The sequence below is a fragment of the Falco peregrinus genome, chromosome 3, assembly GCF_023634155.1.
Source record: "Falco peregrinus isolate bFalPer1 chromosome 3, bFalPer1.pri, whole genome shotgun sequence".
NCBI classification, from domain to species: Eukaryota; Metazoa; Chordata; class Aves; order Falconiformes; family Falconidae; genus Falco; species Falco peregrinus.
This window is the reverse complement of record NC_073723.1, coordinates 88,440,419-88,466,057: the sequence shown is the minus strand read 5'-3', so window position 1 is coordinate 88,466,057 and position 25,639 is coordinate 88,440,419. Positions and strand designations below refer to the sequence as shown.

General features: G+C 39.1%; 1 protein-coding gene across 10 annotated transcripts in view; it reads right to left on the bottom strand.

Moving 5' to 3' along the window:
- The window catches only part of PTK2 (protein tyrosine kinase 2), a 223,946-nt gene that overhangs the window by 156,555 nt on the left and 41,752 nt on the right, over nt 1-25,639 (bottom strand). For 4 of the 10 annotated variants that reach the window (XM_055798240.1, XM_027779097.2, XM_055798241.1 and 1 more), the window contains exon 1: nt 3,781-4,239. The exons of 1 other annotated variant lie outside the window; for it this stretch is intronic. In XM_055798240.1, coding sequence (XP_055654215.1) covers nt 3,781-3,922 — 142 coding nt within the window. In that variant the 5' untranslated portion in view covers nt 3,923-4,239. Of the gene's footprint in view, nt 1-3,780; nt 4,247-22,725; nt 22,753-25,639 lie in introns of those variants that run through there. 5 more of the 10 variants (XM_055798242.1, XM_055798243.1, XR_008746230.1 and 2 more) reach the window with 4 other exon arrangements.

The window sequence follows — 25,639 nt, the reverse complement described above, 5'->3', positions numbered from 1 at the left end:
TCCTTATGCTGTTCCTACCACCCTGCCCCTTCTATTGAGTACTTACCACCTAAAAATCTAAGAGTCTGTTGGACCAAAAATTATCACCCAAGTACTTTCTGTTAGCCAAACAGCAGAGACTTATGAGATGGAGATGAAGGAGAAACAGCATTGAACTTTTTATGTATCTATCTTGCTTATACTCAAAGAGATCACCAACAGGCTCCATCTGAACACACATCCTGAAACATCAGGGAAAAAAAAACACAACCCAAAACCCAACAAAAAAACCCCATCATTTAACTTGGAATTGCTTATCACTTAAAAAAAAAGATTGCAACATTAACAGATTGCAATAAACAGGGTAAAATGCATTCCCAGCTGATCAAATATATTTCACAACATAGCTATCTTAAATTTTTGATTTTTTTTTTTTTAATATCAGGACAAGGATTTGACTGAATTGGGATTGATTGTCTTAAGCAGTATAGAAACAGTTGAACTCAAGAACTGTGATCACCCTTCATTAACTACTCACATGACATACACTTAACAACATCATGTTATTTTATTGTTCATAAATTATTAAACAGCTTTTCACATGCAAGATATTCAAGAAGTTTCCTCCTTCTTGGGGTGGATAACTTACAGCTACACAGCAGAACGATCCTTAACTGTTACACTTACATTTCTTTCACTGAGCAATTTTTAAGCTTAAAATGGCATGCCACATGAAACTCAGGGAAAGACCACTAGCAAAAGCATCTAAACCAAGGTACAATATATTTATTATACAATTACTAATCTTACCTAAGATTAGAGATATTAGTGAAAAGTTTTTAATGATCCATGACTACTTTCTAGTCTACTGTTACAGTCCGAAAGATGACATCCCTGCATGATACCAGCACAAATTTTCAGTACTTAGCTGGAAAAGAACTACTGCCTTCTCAGGGACCAAGACACCCACTTCAGCATCCCCAGAAGCTGCAACCGAGCTTGAGGCTGTTTATTCCACAAGAGCAGAGATTTTAAGTTTCAAATTACTTAATAAGAGAAGGGGGTGTGTGGGGAGGAGGGGGATGGAGAGTGGCCAAAAACATCTTTCTTCTACCAATAACAAAGTAATACAGACTTGCTTGCTGACAAGAAATATGCCAGTAAACAAAACACACAGTTTCTCTTCATTTACCAACCACAATATTCTCAAATCTGGAGTATGCAGATCCAAACTAAATCACTGAATTCAGTAACACTACTCAGGATTGGACTGAGTAGGCAAAACAGATTACACGAATACTTTATAAAGAAAGCATCTTATTCTTTGATGCAGTCCTACAGAGCACACAGTATTGACTGCAATTAGGTCATCACGCAGTATTGCTAAGAAGATTGAAGAATTTAGATTTAAGAACACTGGGGAAAAAAAAAAGGTAGAAGCACACTCAGTATGAACACAGACTCCCTTAAATATTTCAAGGTATTTCCAAGGAACGAATGTTTGCTACGAGATCACACCTAACACACTGAAAGCTTAATCTGTCACATTCAAGAAGAGAACGGATCATTTAGAAAGAAGTTATGGATAATAAAATACATACATCAAGGTTACATTTTAAGACTTTATAAAATACTTCTAAAAGTTTTATCAATTTTTGCTGCAGGTAACCTGATGCTTTAACAGAAAAGCCAAAGAGACAGAAAAAAAGCTATTGAAACGAAATGTTTCTCTCGTTAATAGATTACCTTTCTTTGACTGTAGATATCTCACAGCCCTCATCAAAGTAGGCCAGATCCGTTTCATTTCCCTAAGGTTAAGCTGGTGAGCAGTATACAGAGTATTCATCAGTTAAGGAACAGCCACCCTTCAGCGACAAATATAGCACAAGCTATTTCTCATCTGTCCTATTTTTCACGGAGGCTGAGATATAACTTTTTCCAGAAATCATCACAATTGGCAGCTGCAAAGACTCTGTTGCCTTGGTCCTCTTATGCAACTCCTGGCATCCCCCTTCTCCCCCCAAACAGGAATAAGAAGAGATTACATGGCTGTTCTCTATCTCGGGGCAGAGGAGGCCGGATAAGCCATCTCCCCTTAAATTATGTTCGGAGAATACTTCACAGGCAACCAGGGGAAGGAGGAGGGATCGTTTTTCATTCATTTTAGTTGTGAGTGGGTGGGGGGGAATCTATACCTTTTATCATGGCCCAATGCAGCCATCTTCTGCAAGAAGCAGCTAGCCCTGCCGTAGTCATCCTCTGGTGCTGGCTCAGGAAGGAGAAAACCAGTATCCCCAATACTAACCAGCCTTAACAACAGATGGTAACAACCTGCTTCATCTTTGAAAACATTTTTTCTTTCCCGCTTTTGAAAATTACTCTCTGGGGAAGTACCTTCATTCTGACCCTCACAATAGTTCAAGGAGGTGAATCCTGATTTCATCTAACACTTTTGTTACCCAATTTATGACACACAGGAGTAGGCACTGCTGTTACCCTTTCATGATAAGTTTTACTAAAAGCAAAGCACGCTTCATTTTAGCTTTGTTGCCAGCAGCTACCATTACCCACCGTTTTATTATTATTCCCCAGTGAGCTGACAGATTCTGTACTTATAAGACGCTACCAGGATGTGGTGTTCCAAGTTCTGTGATTTCTTTTTAACTTAATTTTACCATATGCGCTACTACAACATGTCAGTATGTGGCAAATGCTAGTTTAGCCTAGGCAGTTCAGCAAGGTGCAGAAAGCATGCAAGACAAAGACTCTTTCAAATGCTCCTTTGTATGTCCTCCAAAAAATGAGACAATAAAAGTTATAAATAAATTTCCTGTTATTTTTTCCAAGACAACTAATTATCATCTACTCCTACCAAATCCTTAGTTCAGATATGTTTCCCCTGAACTTCTGGAGTAACTGCCTGTGTCTGTGATCCAAGATTACAGTGACGCAATACTTCACTGCCAGTTTCTCTTCCAAAAAAGAAAGTGCACTGAAATGAAAGTGAACACGAGGAAAGTTATGCTTACAATCAGCAACACTCAACCTTTTACAGTTGTTCTCCATCTAAGGAAGACTTGATTCTTTGGCTACCAGCAAAATTTCAAGCTTAATCCCTGTACTGTATCTTCATCTACACACCCCCACCCACAACATCAACATACAAATACCTTCTAGATTATAATAGGGTGAATATTATTGTCTAGGGGATGTAGATTAAGATAATCATGCGAATGAGTTTCACATGTCCATCTAATCACTGTTCAGCCTCAATGTTAAGTCAAACCCTCTCATTGTAATAAATGCATGCTTTGTGGCTAGTTATTGTCCCTTGGGGGTGAATAACAGGGGTGGCAACTTCTCAGATATCACACAAAAATACGTTAGTCTTCAACCGAAAATGCTACCTACAATAATCAGCCACTTGAAATCTACTTCTTCCAAAAGGTAAGCAAAAGCAGAATTACACTCGCAGTGGTTCCAAAAATACAAAGATCAAAAACAAAGCCGTTAGATCCTCACATCAGTGGAAGTAAAAACCAAACAGCTCAAGCGCTATTCCATTTCAAATAATTCTGAAAAGCAAAGAGAGAAAAATTGAAACATTACAGCTGTCAGGTGAAAGAAGATCCTAAGGACTCCTCTGCATTACAAGCACATGACCCAAATAAAAATACTGTTTTCTAGCTTTGCTTTTTTCCTTGATAGGAGAAAAACCTTGCAGACCCACAGGTGGTAATATATAAAATTAGCAGAGGATAAAAAGGAAAAGAGAAAACATATAAAAGAAGGTATGTGTACCTTTAGCCCAGCATATCGGGAATGGGCTACAGCCGCTTTTCTCCATATAGCTAGCACCTGCTCGCTTCGGGGCCTGCTGGCCTGCCACTTCCAGCAACCACATACACCCGACCGTATAGAGATTCAAGCCAGGCTCCGGCATACAATGTCCCAATTCAGTGCTCCAGCGGTATGTGGTCCTGCGAGGGGGGGGAGGGGGGGCGGGAGGAAGGCTGGGAGCCGCTTCTAAGTACTCGACCCACCAGCGAGGCAGGAGAACCGCTGCCCCTTTTCCCGGCCGTGCTGCGCTGGCTTCACCTGGCGGCGGGAGCGGCGGCGGCGGCGCGGCCCCTCAGCGCACCCGGGGCAGCGCGCTCCGGCTCCGGCGGCAGGGGGGCACCGCGCCGCGGCTTCATCTTCTCCCGCCTCGGCGATGGCAAGCCCGAACCATCCCTTCCCGCGGGTGAGCGACCGAGGAGGGCGTAAGCAGGCAGCAGAGTGAGCGTGGGTGCCCGTACTCCTGCCTTCATTCAGCAGGGAGGCGGGGAGGGAGGAGGGGAGGCGATTAGCAAGCGCCACATTAATATGCTAATCTCCCCCTTCTGTTCCAGGCAGCCGGCAGCCGCCTGTTTACCGACCTGCCAGCCGGCCCCGGGAGCGGCTGAGCCGCAAAGCGGGCCCGGCCGGCGGCGCGGTGCTTCCCCCGCCCGTTCCCGGCGCTGCCGGTGCGGCCCCAGCCCCCTCGGCGGTGGGGCAGCGCTTTTAGGTATTTTCCATCTATGCTTGTATACCGGCTGGACTGAAAAAAAAATAAAATAGGAAGAGGGGAAAAACAAAAAAAAAAAAGACCCCCCTACACCCTCTAGAAGTGTGCAGTAACTAACCCTAATTCCTGCTGAAGTTTCTGGAGGAGACCCTGCATCACCACCTGCCAGCCTTGACAAGCACAAGGTTCCCGATGGCAGAAGCCCGAGAGCGTTCCCGTGCCTTACAGAGCAAGGAGCCCAGGGCAGGGCAGCAGCAGCAGCAGCCACAGCCCCACGGCCGGCCCTCCGAAACCTGGGCTGCTGCACCCGCTGCTCAGCAGAAGGTGAAGGTCACCCCGGCCAGAACGTTTCTCCTTAACTTAGCAGCATGCCACATCAAAACTGCTTATGATAATTATTTTTTTTTTTAAAGAAAGTGAGTATAAACTCATGCAAAAGCATTTTTATCAACACAGCGTATGTATGGAGAAATAAAATATTCATTTTATTCCTAGCAAAAGATTCCACAAAAATTATGAACTGATTCAGCTAAAATATGCATTAAAAATAATAAATCAACAGGAACAACAGATTCACATTGGTCATTAAAGCCCTTTATATATTACATATATTACACTGTAATCTTTTCTCGCTCCCAGCCCTCAGCAGTAAGGCATAAGGCTTATCCAAGACTATAACCAAAAGGGAATTAATCTAAAGCTAGCAGCCTATCTGCCTACTTGTAGCGGCACGTACTCATCACACTCATCTACAGCATACGTTTAATTACCTTTCTTTACCTATAATACTGCAATCTTCATTTGTCAATGCACTGGCTATGCAGAACTACGGTGGTGTCTGTTAAACTCTTCATAAAAAAAATGCAGCAACTGCATGTAAGTATTGCTTTCTTCTCTATTTAAAAGAGAAAAATAAATATTCACTGGGGAAAAAAAGGGGGGAAAAAAAGTTAGATTAGGCCACAACCAGGCCCATCAGATGTTCTGCATCACTGCTCAGGCACAAAGCTCTTTCTGGGGCTGAAGAAAGCCAAAGAGAACTGAAGACATGCCTGCATGCCCTCCTGCCCACCCCCTTCCCCCCCCCCCAAAAAAAAGTTCTACACAGCCAGCCAAATACTTTTGGCAACAAGGTCGATTGTATTTACCTTCCATAATAAAGCAAACCACATTATAGTAGTATTTAAAACACAAATTATTGTATTGGCATGCCTAGCGAAGGTGCAGAGGCAGAGGATAGGCGCCTTTTGGGTTCAAGCTGCAGCTCACAGCACAGGAAAGCTGCCATTATGCATCCAGCTCTGCCATGGGCTTCCTTGATGACCTTGAGCCAGTCAGTCTTGTTTCATTACAAAACAGAAAGCTGCAGATAGTTCTCTAGTTTTCCCTAAGTTGGTTTGTGCTTTAGGGTGTAAAATAAAAAATAAACAAACTCCGTGTTTCTTCCATAAAAATGTTTTGCAGAAAACTAAAAAAAAAAAATACATGTAAAAGGTAAAAATGGTATGGCCTGAATTAAGTTTTATTCATGGGGGGAAAAAAACCCCAAACCACCAACCCTTTAAATATCAACTGGTGAGTGCACTACCAAGGAGAATTTTAATAAACAGATTATGTGGACTCACATTTTTCTTTATACTTTTAACAGATGAGACTAATACAGATTATCAATCCAAGTGTCAGGAGACACTATCTGCTGTTACGGCTATCCTTATTGATGATACAACTATTACAATCATTCTCCTCAAGGACATAGTTTCTTGTAATATTAAGACTACAAAATGAAGGTGAAAAGGTACTATGTAGCACGAGAAATTCTTTATTCAATTTTACAAGTTATCCAATATTTTACACTCTGACCATATACTTTTCAAAAGAAACCAAGCGCTTCCTTGATTTTTAAAACCAAAAATTACTCCTTAGAATAACAAATAGAAATTCAGTAACCAGCAGACATATGCTCATTCTCACCTTTCAAATAACATTCTATGTTCTGCAGAAAGTCAGAAACCCCAAACTTTCAGGCAGGAGGGCAGCAGGGATAGAACAGAAGACAAGGCAGACTAACATCACCCCCACCACCCCCCAAACTGGGAAAGTTAACTACATCTCTAGTATACTTAATACCAAGGATTTGCAACATTTTATAAATACTGCACATCAAGTAGGTATCTGAGTACCATTTATGTAAAATAATCTCTTTTAAGTAATGCCAATCAGATTACAACATTTACCGAGGTAAGGAACATCTGTCAGAAATTAGGACTGTGGAACAGGAACATTCATTCTTGTTGTGCAAGACGCATATGCTGACATACGCTGATAGTATCTGCATAGTACTCACTGTGTAAGCAATTACACTAAGAGATATCAAAGAAAACTCTAATTTTAAAAAATTAACATCAGTTCATAGTAAAACCACACAGAAGCACTGTCCATTTTCCTAAAAAACACATTCTAACCAGAAAAAACTCAGACTACCCCAGTAACAACAGACAGGCCAAGGTCCTCAGCTAAGAAATGGCATTTTGCCTCCAAGGAAATTGAAGTCAAGACTTTTCTACTGACTGTGACTTTGGTTGCTCAATTTCAGCCTGGTTTTAGAGACTACTGCATGTCAGCATCAGCTTTTTGAAAGCAGGGAGGGGGAAAGTCAAAAGCTTTTGAATTGTATCAAAGCATTTAGGTTTTGTTTTAATTTTGCCTGCAGGGTTGATGCTGTCTCCTAGTGAAGTCAACTGCAAAAATAACAAAGCCTTGTGGAATAAAGGGTTAAACAGCAGTTTTGTACAATTGGGAGGCACATAAAAGGTTGTATAATTTTTTTCACTCAAGCTTATTCATACAAAAATAAAAATCTAAAACGCCTGTCGGATGAACTGGCAAAGCTTGGCTTTCTCTAGGGTTATACCTAGAGACTGAGCTCCTGTGGGGTGTCTCATACCTAAATCAGCAGAGTGCTAACTACAGTTTCTCCCTCAGTGAAGAGCATCATTAGGATCTCTTTGCTATTCAACCAATTATTTTCACATCAGTTAATATCTCTAGTCATCAAATTTTGATCAAACTGGCTGGGAAGTTCGAGCACTGTTGGGAAAGGAAACAGGACAGGACCAAATAGACAATACTTGCCTGAGTTCCATTACCCTGAGAAACTAAGCTCAGTATTCAGAAGCTTTGGGAAGAAAGCAGTCAGATCTGAATCAACGCAGTGTTTGACAGCAGAATGAAGATTTTTTTTCCAGTTCCTCTTCTGCAGTATCTCTGCTACCAGATGAGCATACCAGCAACAGAGATCTTTTTAAGACAAAAATGAAGAGCCACAGCCTAGAGCATAGCAATCACATCATCACTACTATTATTTTGGACTTGATCATTCATAGTCTTAGCCACTTCATGGGCTACTGTTTATCCCTCTAGTAGTTACTAGAAGCTGAACAAAGTCATTTATTTTAAGAAAGTCTGCATATTAATGTAAGGGATGGAAGAAGAAACACACCTTCGTTGCATTCATTTTGCTAATAAAAAATGAGAGCTCCCAAACCAAGCTTGTCCTCAGCAAAAGTGGAGAATTTTTTTTTGTAAACCCACAAACGCATTTTACTGAAACAACTGCAGAACAGCCTGCAAAGTTAAGAGTGCCTGATGACTGTTCTAAAAATTAAAGCATGTTTATTGCTCATATGACAATCTTCTGCATCCTAATTCATTTGCTTTTCCATCTTTGTATCCAGAATTTGGCAAACATGCTCTCCCAAGCATTGAAACTGTGCTGCAATCTTCATTTATCTTCATTCTCTGAAGCCTGTTCCTTAGGTTTTTCTTAATTACTATAATTATTTTGTGTGCATGTGTGTATTATTTAAAAGTGGAAAGGATTATCTGCCCTAAAGTTCCCTTTAGCCAGAGCCAAACAAGTATCTTCTCCTTTGTTCACAGGGACTACTGAAAAATGGTGCATTATATCAAATGGGGACTTACAGCTCGTGAAGTCTACCTTACACTAAGCTCAAGTTTACTAAGGCTGTCCTGGAAATCTGCCTTGGATTACCTGGTCTTTATCATCCTTACCCACTATGAAGCCCCTGACCCTCCACTCACATCTTCTCTAACATAGTCTTCTCCTGAATGCCATTTGCCAAAGGGCACAACAGAGAACAAGGACGACAAATTTCATAAACTCAAAGGATCTCTGAAGACTGAGCAGCTCAGTCCTCATTGTACTGCCATCACAAATGTTCCTTCTTATTTAACTGTGGGTATTCTGACAGATAAAACTGAAAGACAAATGACATTTGAGTGTCAAAATCCAAGCCCAGTCATCTGACAGAAATAATTCAGCACAACTGAGAAGGCAACGTTGTCTCCATAAATTCATTTGACTCTTTGCAATGCGGACAAACTAATTCCATGCTCCAGATTAGATTAAGCATTTTTTTATTCCTGAAGGAAAAACAAAAAGGACTTAAATAAACCTTAGAGAACCAATTAAAAAAAATATGCAAACTACTAGTAACATCCATTGCCTGTAAAGCTGAGTGCTCTTTTGTGAGGTTCCTATCAAACAAATTTTTAATTTAGATTTGGGACTTTAGTCTTCATTTTGAACTTCTAGTGGTACCTGCTTTAAGACTTCTTACTCTGAGAATGCTCGAGATTTGAACGAGTACAAGAGAGTGAAGCTCACACTTCCCAGCTTCAACCTGGAGCAGTCAATAGCCAGGAAAAGAAAATACACTGCAAGTTTCACACTACAGCACTTCAGTCGACCAGAAGACTATGTCAGTATTCTAAACTCATTCTAGAATATAAACTGCTTTGGATCTCTGCTGAAGACATTCTTCTGGCAGAAATTCAATGCAGTACTGAATTTATTGTTACCTTCCTCTATTTGGTGAGTTTTATAGTAGAATATATCTAGGGTATTCCTGAAAAGTGCAGTTTTAAACCAACACTGTTATCACCATCTGGGCCACAGTCATCGGATTAGCCTTACTACCCTTTGAATTACATTTTGAAAACAGTTAACAGAATTCACTACTTTTGTTTTACAATCTCAGCCTACTGGTAGCAGTGAGACGGGGAAAGGAAACAGCAGCACATTGGGAGAGAGCAGGAGGAACGGAGTATTAATGACGTTTGCCATGCTTCCCCTTCCCAAAGGATCCTCTGATGTTGAGCAGCAGAGCCTACAGCATGCAGCCTCCAAGCCCATGCTGATAAGACAACAGACATTAGAAGGACCACTAAGTTTAAATTTATTTTTATTATTTCATAAATAAAGACTAGCCACTTTTTAAACCCATATGGGTAGTAATAATTTTCAGGCATTGAAGTTGTAGCAGATTTTCTTGTGGGTAGACTAACCCACTCATATGCTCCCACTTCCTTCAATGTACTTTTTGAAGGCTTACTGTAGAGAAGTATAAAGTCAGCACCATGAAAGCTGAGAATGGTTTAAAATTACTCCCTCCTTAGGGCACCGATTCCAATCTTCTGTCTCTTCATGTTCTAGGTTATTTACAAAAAAAAAACCACCAAACTCCAAAACAAAACAAACTAAAAACCCACCCAACAATTCCTATCCTCGAGACATCTTTGAGAAGTTCCTTCACAGTTCCAGTGCTTAAAGCAAACACCTGCTTCATGGAGACCTGGAAAACTAAGAGAAGAAAGAGTGAACCCTACACATCCTTCTCCTTGTTTACTGCAAAACAGTCTGATAATTTTGCTCTTTGACAGGATCACTGTACTTACCAGTTTGTACTGCTTCTCATCAACCTTCTTGGATGGGAGAAAGATGAGAGGTGAGACAAAGTTATACTGAATGGTCAACAGAACCTTTTTTGACTTTATAAAGCTTCCTCTGTTTCTGCAGAAAACGTTCTGTTTATGAGGTAAACACAGCAGAAGGTAGCTGAAGGGGGAGGACCCCACCTCTTTGATGCTGTTTAAAGGAAATGCATTCTGTAAGGATTACTTTTGTTCTGTGGAAGGGATCCATGAGTGGATCAGTTGACCTTACAGATGCTTCTTAAAACTCTTCATTCATTCAAGGGTAACCTAGAAATAATTAGTCACATCTTCTAAGAAGGATATAGGAAAGTTGCTTATGGGTCAGCAAGTCTCTTCAGTGCCTGTTTATATCTGGGCTGCTTTCTCTCTCATCTAATAACCCGTTACACAGAAGAAAGTAAGAAAGCTGTGCAGCCACAGAGAGTCCAATTAATTTACCAGAAATTATGTAGTCTGGACATGTGTCCCTTGTACTGCTCTTCCTCTGTATGCTAAATATGAAGTTAGAACAACAGCTTACCAAAAGACTTTGTGCTAAAAAGATGTTACAACAAAGAGTTGTACCTGAATTATGTATCACTACACCTCAGAAGTATGTAATTTTCAAAGACTTTCAGCATTACATAAAACACAAAACATAACATCAGCGATTCCTCAGACTTCCAAACCATCAAATGTGATTACAAACTGAACAAAATTAATCCATGAGCTCACAATAATGCAGTACTATTCCATTTATATTTAAAAACACACTGTTGGAACAGTTAACATTGTATTTCTTAGTGAAGGATATGCATAGCATAAAACCCCTATGTATACAAAAACACAGGCTAAGACAGATAGCTATCTAACTTTAAAGTGCCAGTATTAAGGAACAATCAACAAGCCGGTGTTGATGTCCTTCAAATCTAAAAAAAAAAATTTACAAAACTCTAAAAAATGTTGTGTAACACAAACATTAAGGCTGCTCTATTAATCAAACAGATTCTGTGCCTTAACCTACCAAGCAAGACTAGTGTATTTAAAAAACAAGAAAATATTGTTAGAGACAAATTCCCCTTTCCGACTCCAATTAGCATAATTTGGATTCAAAACTGTTACATGAGAAATCCCAACAAATTCCACTTCGATGTTTTGTTTAGGAGAACCTCTAGTAGGGCCCGGGTGTAGCTGAGCCTCTAAACCACAGAAAATTCTATTCCTTTTCCCTTTATATCAACCCCTCACCCAATTTTATACCAAGAAGGGACATTCACTTTACAAGAGCTTTCACCTATCTCATTGCTTCATGAGAGCAGCAATAAACTCTCAAGCAGCAGTTTGCCAGGCAGTCATTTTATGCTCTGTTACAGAGAATCAAAGGTCATCTTTAGCTAACACAGAACTTTTCATTCGATGCAAAATCCACCACCTTAAAATAGCCTCATTTGTTCCTCTAATTACACAAGACAGCTTGTCGTCAGCACAATTCTGTCAAACAAGTTATATTTACCTACAAAAAAATACCTGCAAGGTGGTATCAAAGTGCTCAGAAAACACAAGAATGTGCTACTTAGTTAAAAAGGCTTCCAGGAGCTCACCACCAAATAAAGTTCAGGTTCGTTTAGCAAAGCAGCTGTGACACTAGATGAAACAGCCCTCAGTATTTCAAAGACAGAAAACATGCCCAGTCTGCATCCTTTTATAATACAAAAATTGATGAGCAGACCAATAAAGCCTCTTGTTTGTAGCTCCAAGTTCATCTGAACTTTAAGTGTAATAAACTTTTATCCATTGACTCAAGGACGACTTCAGCATGAAAGGCAGGGTTTTGGTGAAGCTGAAAACACATTCAAGAATGCTGTTAAAAAAAATAAAGTAGACAAGACCAAGATCTACAAAGACCAACCCATACAGCTGGAAAAGAGCCAACTTTCTGGGCACAGCCCTTCTTCAGATCAAGGGGAAGGGATGTTAAGTATCCTATGTCTTCAAACAGTAAAAAGAAAGAAAAAATGTAGCAAAAAACCCTATTACTGATGCAGCCTGAATGACCTACATTACCAAACATCATAGGAACAACACTGGGCACAGAACAGCATCTGACATGGCCAAGAGTTCATCTCTTGTGTAGTTCTGAGCTATCAAGCACCACTACCAAAGAACTTGTCTTGTTGCTCTCCTCAATCCCATTTGATGCATTTCAACCAAGACACAGTACTAAAGCTTTTAAGAGACCAAGAGACTGGGACAAAAAAAATAATAATAAAAAAATCAGTGAATGCATAAACAGAGGAAGACTATAAGCCTTGTCCTGCCACTCATACATGGAGAACAAAGTCAACTTAAACTGGTAGCTGAGAGATTCAAGTATCCTGAAATGAAAGCATAGTAAGAATTTTTAACTGCAGAAGGAGCTATGAAACTGCCATCTTAATAGGTTAAATATCTTCAAAGGATGACTTAAGACAAGTTCTGTCTTGGAGTTGAAGGACGCAGGTCATGAAACAAAACCTAACCACTGTCCTTCAACTTTCTACTTAAAACCCTTCTTTAAGAAATTCTATATAAAACTATATACTGATGTTTCCAGACCCTCAATGATCATTACTACCTCCAACATCTCACTATTATTTGGCTCCCCTACCTTTCTCTATAAAGTCCTCAGGTTTTAGTAACACCTTCCACTCTTGGAGGACGCATAGTTCACCAGACAGTCAGCAGCAATTTCAATGCAAACCAATAATGTCTTAGCAGGGGTCCTCAAACTTTTTAAGCAGGGGGGCAGCGCGTGGATGAAGTGGCAGGCAGTCATCTGCAGCTGCTTGGTTTCCCCCCCCAACCCCCGGCGGGGGGGGCAGGGGGGTCTGTAAATACCGGGGGCCGGACTGAGGACCCTGGGGGGCTGTATCAGGCCCGCGGGCCGTAGTTTGAGGACCCCTGTCTTACAGGGACTAAGAGCCTTAGTTGCATTCTAAGTTTTCATTAGCAGTTCAGCTGCTATTCAGGTCCACAGAAGTTTGCTCCACTAAGAGACAGATCCATTTTGCTGGAGCTGTTTGTAAAGTATCTGTAGGATAAGCAGAAAAAACACCACAACCATGTGTGCTTACACCCTGGCCCACCAACCTTTATAGATTTAGTTAAAAAGCAGGTAATTCTGAATCACAACTGAGTCTACTAATCCTGGAAATACAGTTCAAATACTTCTCTACATTGAGCCTTTCACAGAGTTATCACATATTGCTGTAAAAAAAAAATAAAACTAAAGATAGCAAAGCATGTGACACCATTCCAGCAACTAATCTAAATGGAGACTAAGCAGAAACTTTAGTTGTTAAAGATCTTTTTAAAGGGGTAATTCGTGAATGAAGATATAATCTGGAAAACATGTTTGTGCCAGAGTTAAACAATTTCTTAAGAAGTTTCACATCCATCTTAACTGTAATTCCAGCCTACCAGTGGAAGCACAAGCATTTAACACTCCACTTCTGTTATTCTGACCCCTTGTCAAAATAAAGTCCTGAAGAAAAAAAAAAAGTCTGCTGCAAGAACAGTCTTTTTGTTGTTGTTGTAAAGTTTGACCCTTCCATATGAAAACCTGAGGAACATAAGCTTTATGCCTGACTAACTTCTGCAGTTTTTCATATTCAAATTATTGTTCTCCAGGAAAAAGGCCTGCAGGAAACATTACAGCTATCATAAGCTGTCTGGCTATTTTCTTAAATGTATTCTATTATCTACTTTCTGAAAATAAAACAGGAAGGGGGGGAGAAGTCATAGGTACAGTATCTACAATTTTTCTTACTACTGCCTTTTTCCAGTCTTCTGCTGAGCAAGAAAAAAAAAATTGCACAAAAAAAGTTGTTCACCAACTGCACAAGCAGAGCAGTGGAGCTATACATTAAGGATGTAAAAATAAATGAAAGGAAAGCTCGTATAACCCTTTATTTATGGTCACTTTAGGCGTAACTTATAACAAAGTAGTTGACAAGTTCAGCCGTGCAATGTTTTTCCTCTTGGTTCACTGTAGCCCATGATGTTCTACTTCAAACAAGCTTATGTGTATTTTGGGAGAAGATCCCAATCCACTCCCAACCCAGGTCCCACAGAACAAAAAACACACTCTAACTACTAACATTTTATGTAAACCAACTACACAAGATCCAGCCTGATTTTCAGACTTCCAGTAACACTGTGAAACCCACCCTTCCTTTACTTAATAGCTGCTGCTATGAAAACATTAGGTACTAACATACTCTGACACTACAGCAAGCATCTCCAATGCACTCATCCAAGAAAGCTTCAGGTCTCATCAAAACCTACCGCTAATTGTGCCCAATTCCCTTAGTATTAAATTCTTGACAAGATGGAGGGATGGGGACAACCTTCCTTTCCAATGACTTTTGTTTCTCCCTGCTGATAAAACACAACAAAACCAAAAAACCCCACACACACCCCATCTTGAAAAACTTACAAATGCTCAGTTATTGCTCAGTCATTTCTGTTGCTTCCACAGTAGGAGGCTACGATATGGGATGTAAATATAACTGGACAGGAGACTAACAGGATGTGTGGGTTTAAACTCCTGCAGATGCATAACACAATTAACTTTAAGTTGAAAGAACTGCAAGAGTTGAAGGAGTTACAAAAAATCACAGAAACTGTACTTTCTGTGCAGTAGTCTTATAAAAATAGCAAATGCATCACAGGCATAAGCAGGATACCACTCACAGGATAGTAAAGAACATTTATGTACCATAAGTATCGATTTCTTCTGTTTTCAAAATGTCTTTTCCTTAAGAAATTCTGGTGACTGTCATGGAAGATTGTGTGTTATAATGCAGCAACAGAACCTCCCTTTCGCAATATCTTGATGCCCTGATTACAGCTCACTGTCCTCCATTTGGGAGGCTGACACTGCTCATGGATTCCGCACCCCACCCCCACCGAAAGACAGATTAATTTTCCAGTCCTCTTGGCAGATACCCACACCCCCTACCTTGCCTACACAAAAATTTTCATTAACTAAAAAAACCCACACTACCCAAAAATTAAATAATCCTGTAAGTTCCTAACCCCTTACCAAATACCCTTTTAAAAGTTCTAAAATTTGCAACCATACAACATCCCGTGGTAACCGAGCAGGTAACTGCTCAGAACTAGTACAGCCAGTCTTGCAATATAAAAGCAACTCTCTCCTGCTGATGTTTGACTACAGCACTGGAAATTAGCTCACTGTTTGCACAGAGTACAAAACAGAAAACATTTTATGCATATTCTGCTACTATCAGGATGTCTCATTCCAGCAAGGTTTGTGACACCGAGTTAGAACAGGGACACTCCGTCAGGTCTTTTTTACAAAGGTACCCACAAAAGTAGGTGCACCAGCTCCACCTCTACTGCAAGTCAGCAGCAACCACCACTTGTACACCTGCTCCCAGAGACCTCCGAGTTCCTCCTGCAGAAACATGAGAGATGTTCCATTTCTGTAAACTTGGTGGAATCCAGACAAAATTCTACTTTAGATCCAGATCAAATATATACTAACCCTTATCAATGCCCCTTCAGCTTTTTCCACACTATCATTGCCAGCCAGTTCGCCAGCAAGGACATACAGGTGGGTGTCAAGTGTTGGAATGAACTTCTTCCCTTACAGACTGCCTTAGCTGAATTTGAACTGCCAGTTCCTAGACACCAGTTTTGTTTCAACAGAATGAAGAATATTTAGTGGTACAGAACCCACAAATAACCATTCTCAGCCTGTATTCCTTCAACTCCAAAACAGGGAAATGTCTACTCATAGCAAAGAAGCATCCTGTTCTAAGCAAAATATTACAAGTTATTTAATTTTTCACAGCACGTAATACAGAGTTCTAAGCCCTGCTGCAATTCCTCTGGTATCACTACTGACAAAAATCCATAAAATTCAATCGCTTCTGTCCTAGGTAGGTTTTTTTTCCCTCCAAAGAATTCAAAAAGAATTAAAGAATTTTCATTAATTCTGTTATTTTGTCCAAAAACTGTCAAAATCTTGCCTTTTTTTTTTAAGAATGCCAATTCTTATTATGCTTAAAATAAAGTATTGGATGATCCTCCTTCCCTACACCCCTAACTATCAAGATATGAATTACCCATCTCTCAAATGGAAGTCTAACAAACCTCTCCCTGCAAAACTTGCACGAGGAGTATGTCAATAGGTGCCTATATCACACTGAAGCTCAGGCTTCTTCTCCATCAATCTCAGTGAGAGAATATTTCTAAAATAAACTTCCCAAGCTAGGAATAAAATTAAGCATGCTATCTAGAGGAATAGAGAAAATGCGCAGATGACTTAATTCAAAGCTAGACTACATAACTGGAATCAGGATATTTTGAGTTAACCAGTGTTGTTTCACACTGGATCTCACCCACACCTTCTTCTGTCACTTGCAAAAGGAAGTTGAACAATTTTCCCTAGGAGGAGTATCCTTATCCCTCCAAACTGCAAAATTCCTGTTCTAAAGACATCATTTGTAATATTAATTTCTAAGGAAGCAGATAAATGACCAATTTGTCCTAAAGTAGCTATGAACATGTCTATATAGTCAAGCAATACAATTTGTGTATGATGCACCCGCCTACTGGAATTCTTCCACTTAAACAATGATCACACAGGAGTAAGCATGAACAATCCTCACAGTAGTACATATGTCCCCAGAACCTTGGGAGCCAGAACTACAGACAGAAAACAAATGAAGTGTGCTGAACTGCTGCCTTTGTATTTGTTCTAAACTCTTAAGACTATTAACCCAGCTTGTTAACATTGATAGGAACATCGGGCATAGGACTCAAAGGACCCTTCATGTCATCAACTCCTACTCCCTACTTCCTCATGCAATTGAGTCATAGTCCTATTAAGTGATAAACATATCACATCTCACCTTCTTGAGCATCAAAACAGACTAAAGCAGTTACTAGGGGTATCACATCATTCCCAGTGCTCCTGATTTAGGTCCTGAGGGTTTTTTTAATCCTACTGTCAATACTCTATATTGAAACTACTTTCCTTCTACCTCCCATGTCCTCCTTTTTCCTCTATCCCTATACATACTCCCAGAAAAATAAGAAATTTGCCCTGGCTGCAGACTTAACTATAAACTATTTCACAGCCTCTCACGGCAAATGGAGGAGGTTCCTGACAGCTGGAAGAAAGCAAACTTAACTCTTGTCCTCAAGGGAGGCAAGGAGGGAGGGTCAGGACAACTAGACCCTCCATTCCTGACAAGGTGATGAAGAATATCCTGGTAGACATTTCTAAACACACCAGGGGAAGGTGATCAGAAGTAGTCAGTTTGGATATATGAAGGGGACATCATGCCTGACCAACCTAATGGACTCCTACACTGAAAGTACTAGCTTGGTAGTCAAGGGAATGTTGTTTCTCTTTACTTGAGCAAGGCTTTCAACGCTGTCTCCAACGACAACATTCTTATAGACAAACCGATGAAGTACGGACTAAATAAATGGAACGTAAGATGACATGGAAACAGTCTGGACTGTCAGGCTCAAAGGGTTGTGATCAGCAGCTTAAAGTCCAGGTGAAGGCCAGGCACTACAAATAAAAGATTAGTAGGAACGTCAGTTTCTGAAGTTTGAAAAAGACCACATTCTAGGTTATCTGAATTTTAGTGAGGTGTTTAATATGTCTCATCTACATAAGTCCGGCTCATTGATAAAAATGTTAACCTTTTTCTTAGCAAACCATGCTGTTGCTATTGACCTGGGCAGACATTAGCTATAAAATACAGATGGGAGTACAAAGAGGGCAGTATCAAAAGCACAGTCAAAGTAAGCAAAAAAGTTTCAGTAGAAAGGCTTGTAAATAGACAGATTTCATGTCAAGATCTCAGTTGTCATCTCCCCACCTCTCCAAAACCCTAGATACTAACAGTGATAGCTTACAAAGGATAAATGTATCGCTTTTCCAAGTATATCAGAGGTATATAACAATGGGAAAATGCATTTAGGAGGTAGAGATAATTAGATCACTAAAACTACTCAATACAATTTTCAAATAGGAAGATTTAACACACAAATAGCAAGGGAAACTTCCTCAAAGTGACATTTAACTTTGCCAGCAATAGTCTCGTCCAGTAGTAATAGATGTTTTGTGATACAGTATTTGGAAATGTACAAATAGCACTCATCTCACCGCCAGTGGAAAGAATTAAAACTATAAGGCATACTTGCATCAAAAGGAAAGCCTTCTCACATCTTCTCAACTATAAGGGGCTAAGATGATAGCACTAACATTTCATAAACTGAGTTTTCAGTTCCATACTCTTTTCATTTGTAGAAGTACCTCATAATTTAAGTGCAAATTAAAAACATTACAACCAAAACCATTACAAATATATGAAAATCGAGTTTACTGTTGGATAAAAATCAGAATTCTTGATAAAATCTGCAAAGATTCCTAGAAGAAAAAAAACTTCCTGATTTTCAAAGGGATTACTGCAAATACTACTTTTAGTGAAAAAGAAAGTGCAGGTTTCCCCGTGTAATCCCTTAAGCACCATGTCAGGCATTCTGATGTGAGAGGAACTGTTTACAGTCTTAGTGCGGTTTGTATTAAGTTCTTATTTAAAACTGAAGTGACAAATCAAAAAGCCACCATTTTGTACTTTTTTACTTTTGACTATGCAGTTGCATTTCCCCCCCCCCCCTTTAAGCAGGGACATTAACAACAGTTCTCTGCTCATTTTACTGAATTTGTTCTCAGCTGTATGAATAATTGCTGCATAATTTGTTATCCCCTGTAACACCTGTGAACATTTATTGTAAGAATTCTGCATATCCTCTATTCTGTCATTCTTGCTACTGCAACTTCATCTGGCAATTCTTCAACTGGTTTTTAATTTTTCATCTTTTAACACCGTTGAAAATATCCATGCCATTGTTGAGAGTTTTTTTAATTGTAGTCTGCATTACATTTCAAGTTGCTGTATTTAGGTTCACCACACAGGCAGGTGCAGGTTTAGGATAAGGAAGATCTAATTACACAGCGTAGCATTAAAAGACCCCCACCTCATATCCGGTGGGTAAGAGAAAGCAGCAGCAGGCTGCTTCAAGGCAGTGTACTTCTGTGGAAGGTGCCAGGAGATGAATCTGGTTTAATTAAATGGATCACTAGCAGGCCTTATGTAAGCAGCATGGCCATACACCCAACAAGAACATGTTTCTAATTCAGAAAGAACTTCTTCAGGTTGAGCTGAAACTGTTTACACTTCTTTTTTTGGTCCCTAATGCGCACTTGAAACTAAAACTAGTTCCAAAGCCATTTAATATTTCACAGTAACAACTATGTGTGGATAGTGCTTACCTAAACGGTACGCTATACATGAAAAAACGCACACAGAACTAGACTTCAAATATGCTGCATATCTGGAATTAAACTACAAAGGATGCTCATTTCCTATTAATTTTTCAATACCTTATGCTAGGAGACTACAAGATTTTACTTGACTCAGATGTTTTCTGGACGAGAGTCATAAAGAACCAACATCTGTACCTAAGATTCCATTCTGGGAGAATGTTTTGTTCCATTTTTAACTGAAAGCCCAATATATGCTTATTTCTTACATTTGTCTTTATTCTCCTCTACCTATCTTATGTATTTTTTGGCATAGCTTTTCTCTTCATTACTATTATTTCTTGATTCCAGTAATAAATGCTTACTTGCACTTGATCAAGAACAAAGGACCAAATCTAAAGATGTTATACTTATTGCCCTCTGAATATAAAACAAAATCCAGAAGGGATTTTTTTTCATCCCAACAGTGCCAACAGGGAAAGTTTAACTGCATTTACCAGAGGAAACTAGTCTTTCATTTCTCCAGGCATACTGTGAACACACTCATGTTCCAAGATAACTTCACATATAGACAGGAATACTGCGTTCTTTATCTGGGTTTGAAATTATGATATATTAGCAAGTTGCCCTCCAAGCCTCTACTGGTTTGCATTCCTAAAATTCTCTACGCTTATATCCATGGCCTCAAGTACAAGGTAGTAAAAAAAAAACTCATTAGCCACAGACTTCAAAGCAGTGATACAAATTCATGCAGGATAACTCTCCTGAGTTACAATTTATCTAACCACCTAATCAAGTAAAGCATTCAACAGCACACAAACAATCCTTCTTTACAAGAAGATTTTGCTAGGAAATCAAAGCAAAAAGGAAGCATTCTGGATGACCTTGGTGTACCACTGACTGGAAAGAATTTACACATAATACAACCTCAAACAAGACCCGACAATAAAAGACCTCCCTACTGCAAAGCTCTCAAACATTGCAAAAGGCCTCTCCCCATGTTATGATGCAAATTTAGAGTACTAAAACCAGGTGGCAAAAGTGAGAGCATTTCTAGTGACATCTATTGTTCACTGCTAAAAGTGGCACCCAGAAAAAAAATGTTCTTCAAAACCTGAAATAAAAACATACTGTTATTTAAATAGGAGTTCTGATGAATAAAACTTCCTATCTCAACGTCAAACCTCATCTTTATTCAAATGCGTTACAGATTTTATCCTGGCAGTTTTCTAATGTGCCAAATTCTTTGAATTTTAACCCCATTATCCAATGTGCTCCTATATCTTTTTGTATTGGTGTTACTGGCAGACTAAACAGGCACATAGAGTTCCTCATCATGGCCATTAATGAAAATATCAGCGGACACGTCAGACCTCTGTGGGACTCCATTTGAAACATCCTTCTCTTTTGACAATATTTTAAGTGTGTTAAAACCAGGTTTTATATTTGCTTCTCCGTTGCATACTGTCAAATCTCTGCTGCAGGCAAGTTGGTATAAAAGCTATACATCACCTCTATAAAGGCCTCTTACCATACCATAGAAAAAGGTTACCATTTCAAAAACTTGGGCAAATTTTTGCCCTCTATCAATACTTCAATGACAAAGCTGAAGAGTACAATTAGGACACTCCCACACCCATACCCAAACTGGAAAGAACCATGTCGGCATGACTCAGGTTTACAGCACAAATTCTTCTAGTCCCAAATGGAAACTGGGAAGAAGATTCACCACACATCCTTGTTTTAGAAGCTGCAGAAAAAACCCCACAACCACCCTTATTGTCCTGTCTGCCTGACCTAAACACCAGGCATTTATTTTTCCAGTATTCTCCACAAGTACTTGCCTGCCTGACAACTGCTCTCAACACTCAAAATCATTTTAAAAGTCTTCCTTAAAAGAAAACTTCTTCCACATGTAGACTTCTCTTCACTGCTTCAAGCAAACATGGGTTGGGGTTTTTTTTCCAGAACAGCCACTCTAAAGCTCCTGTGGAAAGACTACAACTATCAGCTATGAGGCTTTTAATTGAAGTTGCCATTTGATTCAAATGGCAAAAAGCAACTACCTCCAGAGCAGATTCATATTGACTACGTACCATTACACTTTAGATATTCACTTGCAAAAAGACACTTTGTGGAGATGAAGCACATTTCAGTAAGAAGAAATAACAGAACAGATACATAAGCAAAATCACCAATGCAGAGTAAGAGCAAAAGGCAGCAGACCTGATAAAACATCCAGTCCCTTGCTCAACCACAAGTAAAAGCACACTACAGTTATGATTCTAGAATTCACATTACAAATAGTGAATAGATGGACAAAACGCTAGGAAACAGAAGACATCTTCATCCTGACCTCTACATCACAACTTAAGCCTACAGCCCAAGTGAATTTATACAACAATACTTGGTTAAAGACCAAGTTTATCAAACAGTAAACAAACAAAAAAAAATGCTCCTTTTAAAGACCAGGTTGGTGGGATTGATTTTTTTCATTGTTTTTTGTTGTCATTGTTTTGTGGGGGTTTTTTTTCTGTTTTCAACCACCACTGATAGAAAAGACAGAGACCAACAGAGATGAGGGATAGTTCTAGCTCCAGCACAAGTCACCTGTGACCCCAGCCAAGTGAATGTGTCTGTCACCTTCCCTACTACCACCTGGGGAGATCCCTTCCACCCATAAACCACTCATCCACATTTTCTTGCACACTGTCCCTCTGATTCACCACTAACATTATTTATGGCTGTTCCTAATCTGTTCTTGACAGATGTATCACATGCTGTGCTGAGTCGTTTTAAGCATTAATTATATCACACACATTTAACAACTGCACATAAATATATCTCAGTTACCTCCTCCCCTTGACAAAATACGTTATTTAAATGTAAAAAAAATATCTGTACCTCAACAGGTTTTGTTCTGACCTCAGATTCCAACATGACTAAGCACCATGACAGTGTCAATAAGAACCAGTATTCTGATTACATAAAAGCATGACTATATTGCAAAGCAACTCCTTAAAAGCTGCCTACTGTCACATCAAGACATAAACGCAAGAAGAGAACTTACCTGCGGGCAAGGAAAGTCTTCAAATATCTGTAACAATAAAGAAATAAATTTAGCAACAGAAGAAAAAATAGCTCTAAAACTCAATTGGCCTAATAATTTTTCTGCAAGGCTGTACTTGTTTAAAGCAGCACATTATCTGAAGCAATTTGCTAGCTACTAGGCATGCCACATGCAAATCAAGAGCATTTTCCTTGTCTCACCCTGTTCATTAACAAGATTACATTTTGCCCACCTAACTGCAGGACAAAGATTATACTGCTAGGCAATGAGTGTAATTACTACAGCAGAATACGGGTCACTACTCACAAATTAAGTGTTACATATGGATTTCACCATGATCACCTACATAATTTCAGAGCTGAAAGTGTCAGGGTTAGTCTTTGCATACAAAGAGGACCTCACTGTAGGTTTTCTTTATTCTTAAACCTTTAGAGAAGAGGTAGCCAAGCTTACAAACGGTTAAGTATGGAACGCAGGAAATAATACTAAAATGAAGGAGTCTGATTTTTGTCACTAAGGCATACAAAATATGGTTACTGAACATTTTTATAATAAATGCCAAAACTGTCTTAAACTGCAGTCAACTTTACAAGAACCACTGCCTCCGAGTCAAAATAGATCATATTAAAAACTACACTCCTGAAGATGGGTATAAATGTGTATACATTAAGTTTTTCTAATTAGTTAATTATAGGAATTATTATTTTTTTTCTGCCTGCTTTTCATATATCTACTTGCCAGCTCAGTACATGATTGTAACTAGGACTTGAGACGCCAATCGGAGTTCAGAACAGAAACTAGAACCCACAAAGAACTAGCAAGCAAGAATTACTCAAAGTCTGTAAGGACAAGGACTGGGGACACACATCAAGGGGTTAACAGAAGCGGAAATAAATACAAGTATGGGGGCAAAAGAAAGGGGAATCAATAAAACAAATGAGTAAGAAACTGAACTGAACCCAAGAAAAAGGTCTACACAGTTATTTGGTTAAAAGGAGACAGCAATGTTGAGTAACAAAATTGTTGTACTGGGTACAAAATCCACGTGGAAACTGAACTTTAACCACAGGTGTAGCAACTGGAACAGATTCAGAGATTACCTAAGCAGATGGCCACTGCTTTGCTACCTATTAGACGAAATAGCAAGGCTCAATAAATTTATTAGCCCTGCTCTCACCAACAGATTCTTAACATCATGCTTGCTTTCATTTACAATCCACATTTGTGGCTGCACAACATGACAACTCAAATACCGAAGAAATGCACCTGAAATTTAAAGGCAGTCCACTAAATTCAAAAGATGAACTGTAGGACTCTAAGGAGACAATGAAATGGCAAGACAAAGTTTAAACACAACACAAAATGAAAACAGCAACAGGACACCACAAAACAGAAAATATTGCAGCCTTTATTCTGGTAGAACGGAGTAAAATTTAAAAAGATAAGAAGGTACATTTAAGAGATGCTCATGATGCTGCCTGCTTATGAACAAAACTGCCTTACGTAAGAAGAAATGCCTTGAGATAGAAGAAGCCCAGACAAGAAGCAGCAGCATAAACTGCCAGGAAGGAAAATCTGAAGTCACCTCCTGCAACAGCTGCTGCACAGCATCCAGATCAACACATACGGAATGGAGCTTTCTTCTGGCAGAAAAATGTCACTGTGTCAATCAATTTGAAAAGTTAACAAATAGAAATGTTAGACTTTTTGGGCTGTTTATATATGTTTAATAGTTTCTGTGTGCTCTTTCTATAAAGTTGCAAAAAAATTCCTGCTTGTCACTAAGACATACAATATGAACTGCAGCCACCCAAGCGAAACAACTAAAACGGCAGAGCAGAAAATACAGTATTTTATTTTAATTTTTCTACAGTGATATAAAGCAATTTCTAACCTTAATTATAAGTTAAATTTTTTAATGTTCTTTAAATTCAAGTTACTACCAAAAAATACAAGCCACATAAAACATTTCTAATACGTCAAGAATTAGAAGAAAATTTTAATTACAGCACTTATTAACTCTTGAAGCAGACTATTTGATTAAGTATGCCTACACAACAGATTTTAAGAAAATAACGGTAAACATAACCACTAGAAAAATACCTCATCTTATACACACGAATAGGCAGAATGCATTGATTTACATTCCAGGAACTTAGTTAGCCATGCAATTTCTAACACCTCCAGGGAAAGCTCTGCAGCTAAGACATGCACATATCTTTAACTTCAGACCGACTTCATCGTATTCTAGTGTTTGTCCCTAATACCTGAGCCACAGGTTCTGCTGTGATCTCCTCCTGCACAGGCACCAGCATTCACACAGATCACATTACTGCACTGGGACCTATTCTAAACAGGAGACCTACAAGATCAGCATCGTTACTATATTAAAGTCAAACAGCGTAATGATTTCTTACTTCCATGTTCCACCACAAAGTAGCTCCACAAGCACGTTAACTGAAGAGATGTTACAGCTCTGGGACAACTAGACTGACTGAACAGCTTCCTGCAAGTACATGTTCTTCTAATACAATTTAGTGTAAGAGAGAATGTTTCCAACAATTAATTGACACACACTAGTTTTAAAAACAAGTAGGACAAAAGAAATGGAAGTGTGAAGGTCATAACAGTCTACTCAAAATTGCACAAATGCACTTTTTAGTAAAGTTACTTGTCTCATATTTTTCAAAGATCTCTAATTAAGCACAAGGTCTTCAATAGGCTAATGCATCTTGATTCTGGCAAACACCAGCCACTACAGAGATATAACTCGTAAGAGCGTAAATAAATCCAACAGTATCACAATTCCAAAGATCAACATAATTATTTCAATTTTATGTGCTTGTGTAAGTTAAGTGTTCATTACCTTCACGTGTTTCTATCAGACTCACATCAGGAACTCTGATATTTCTTA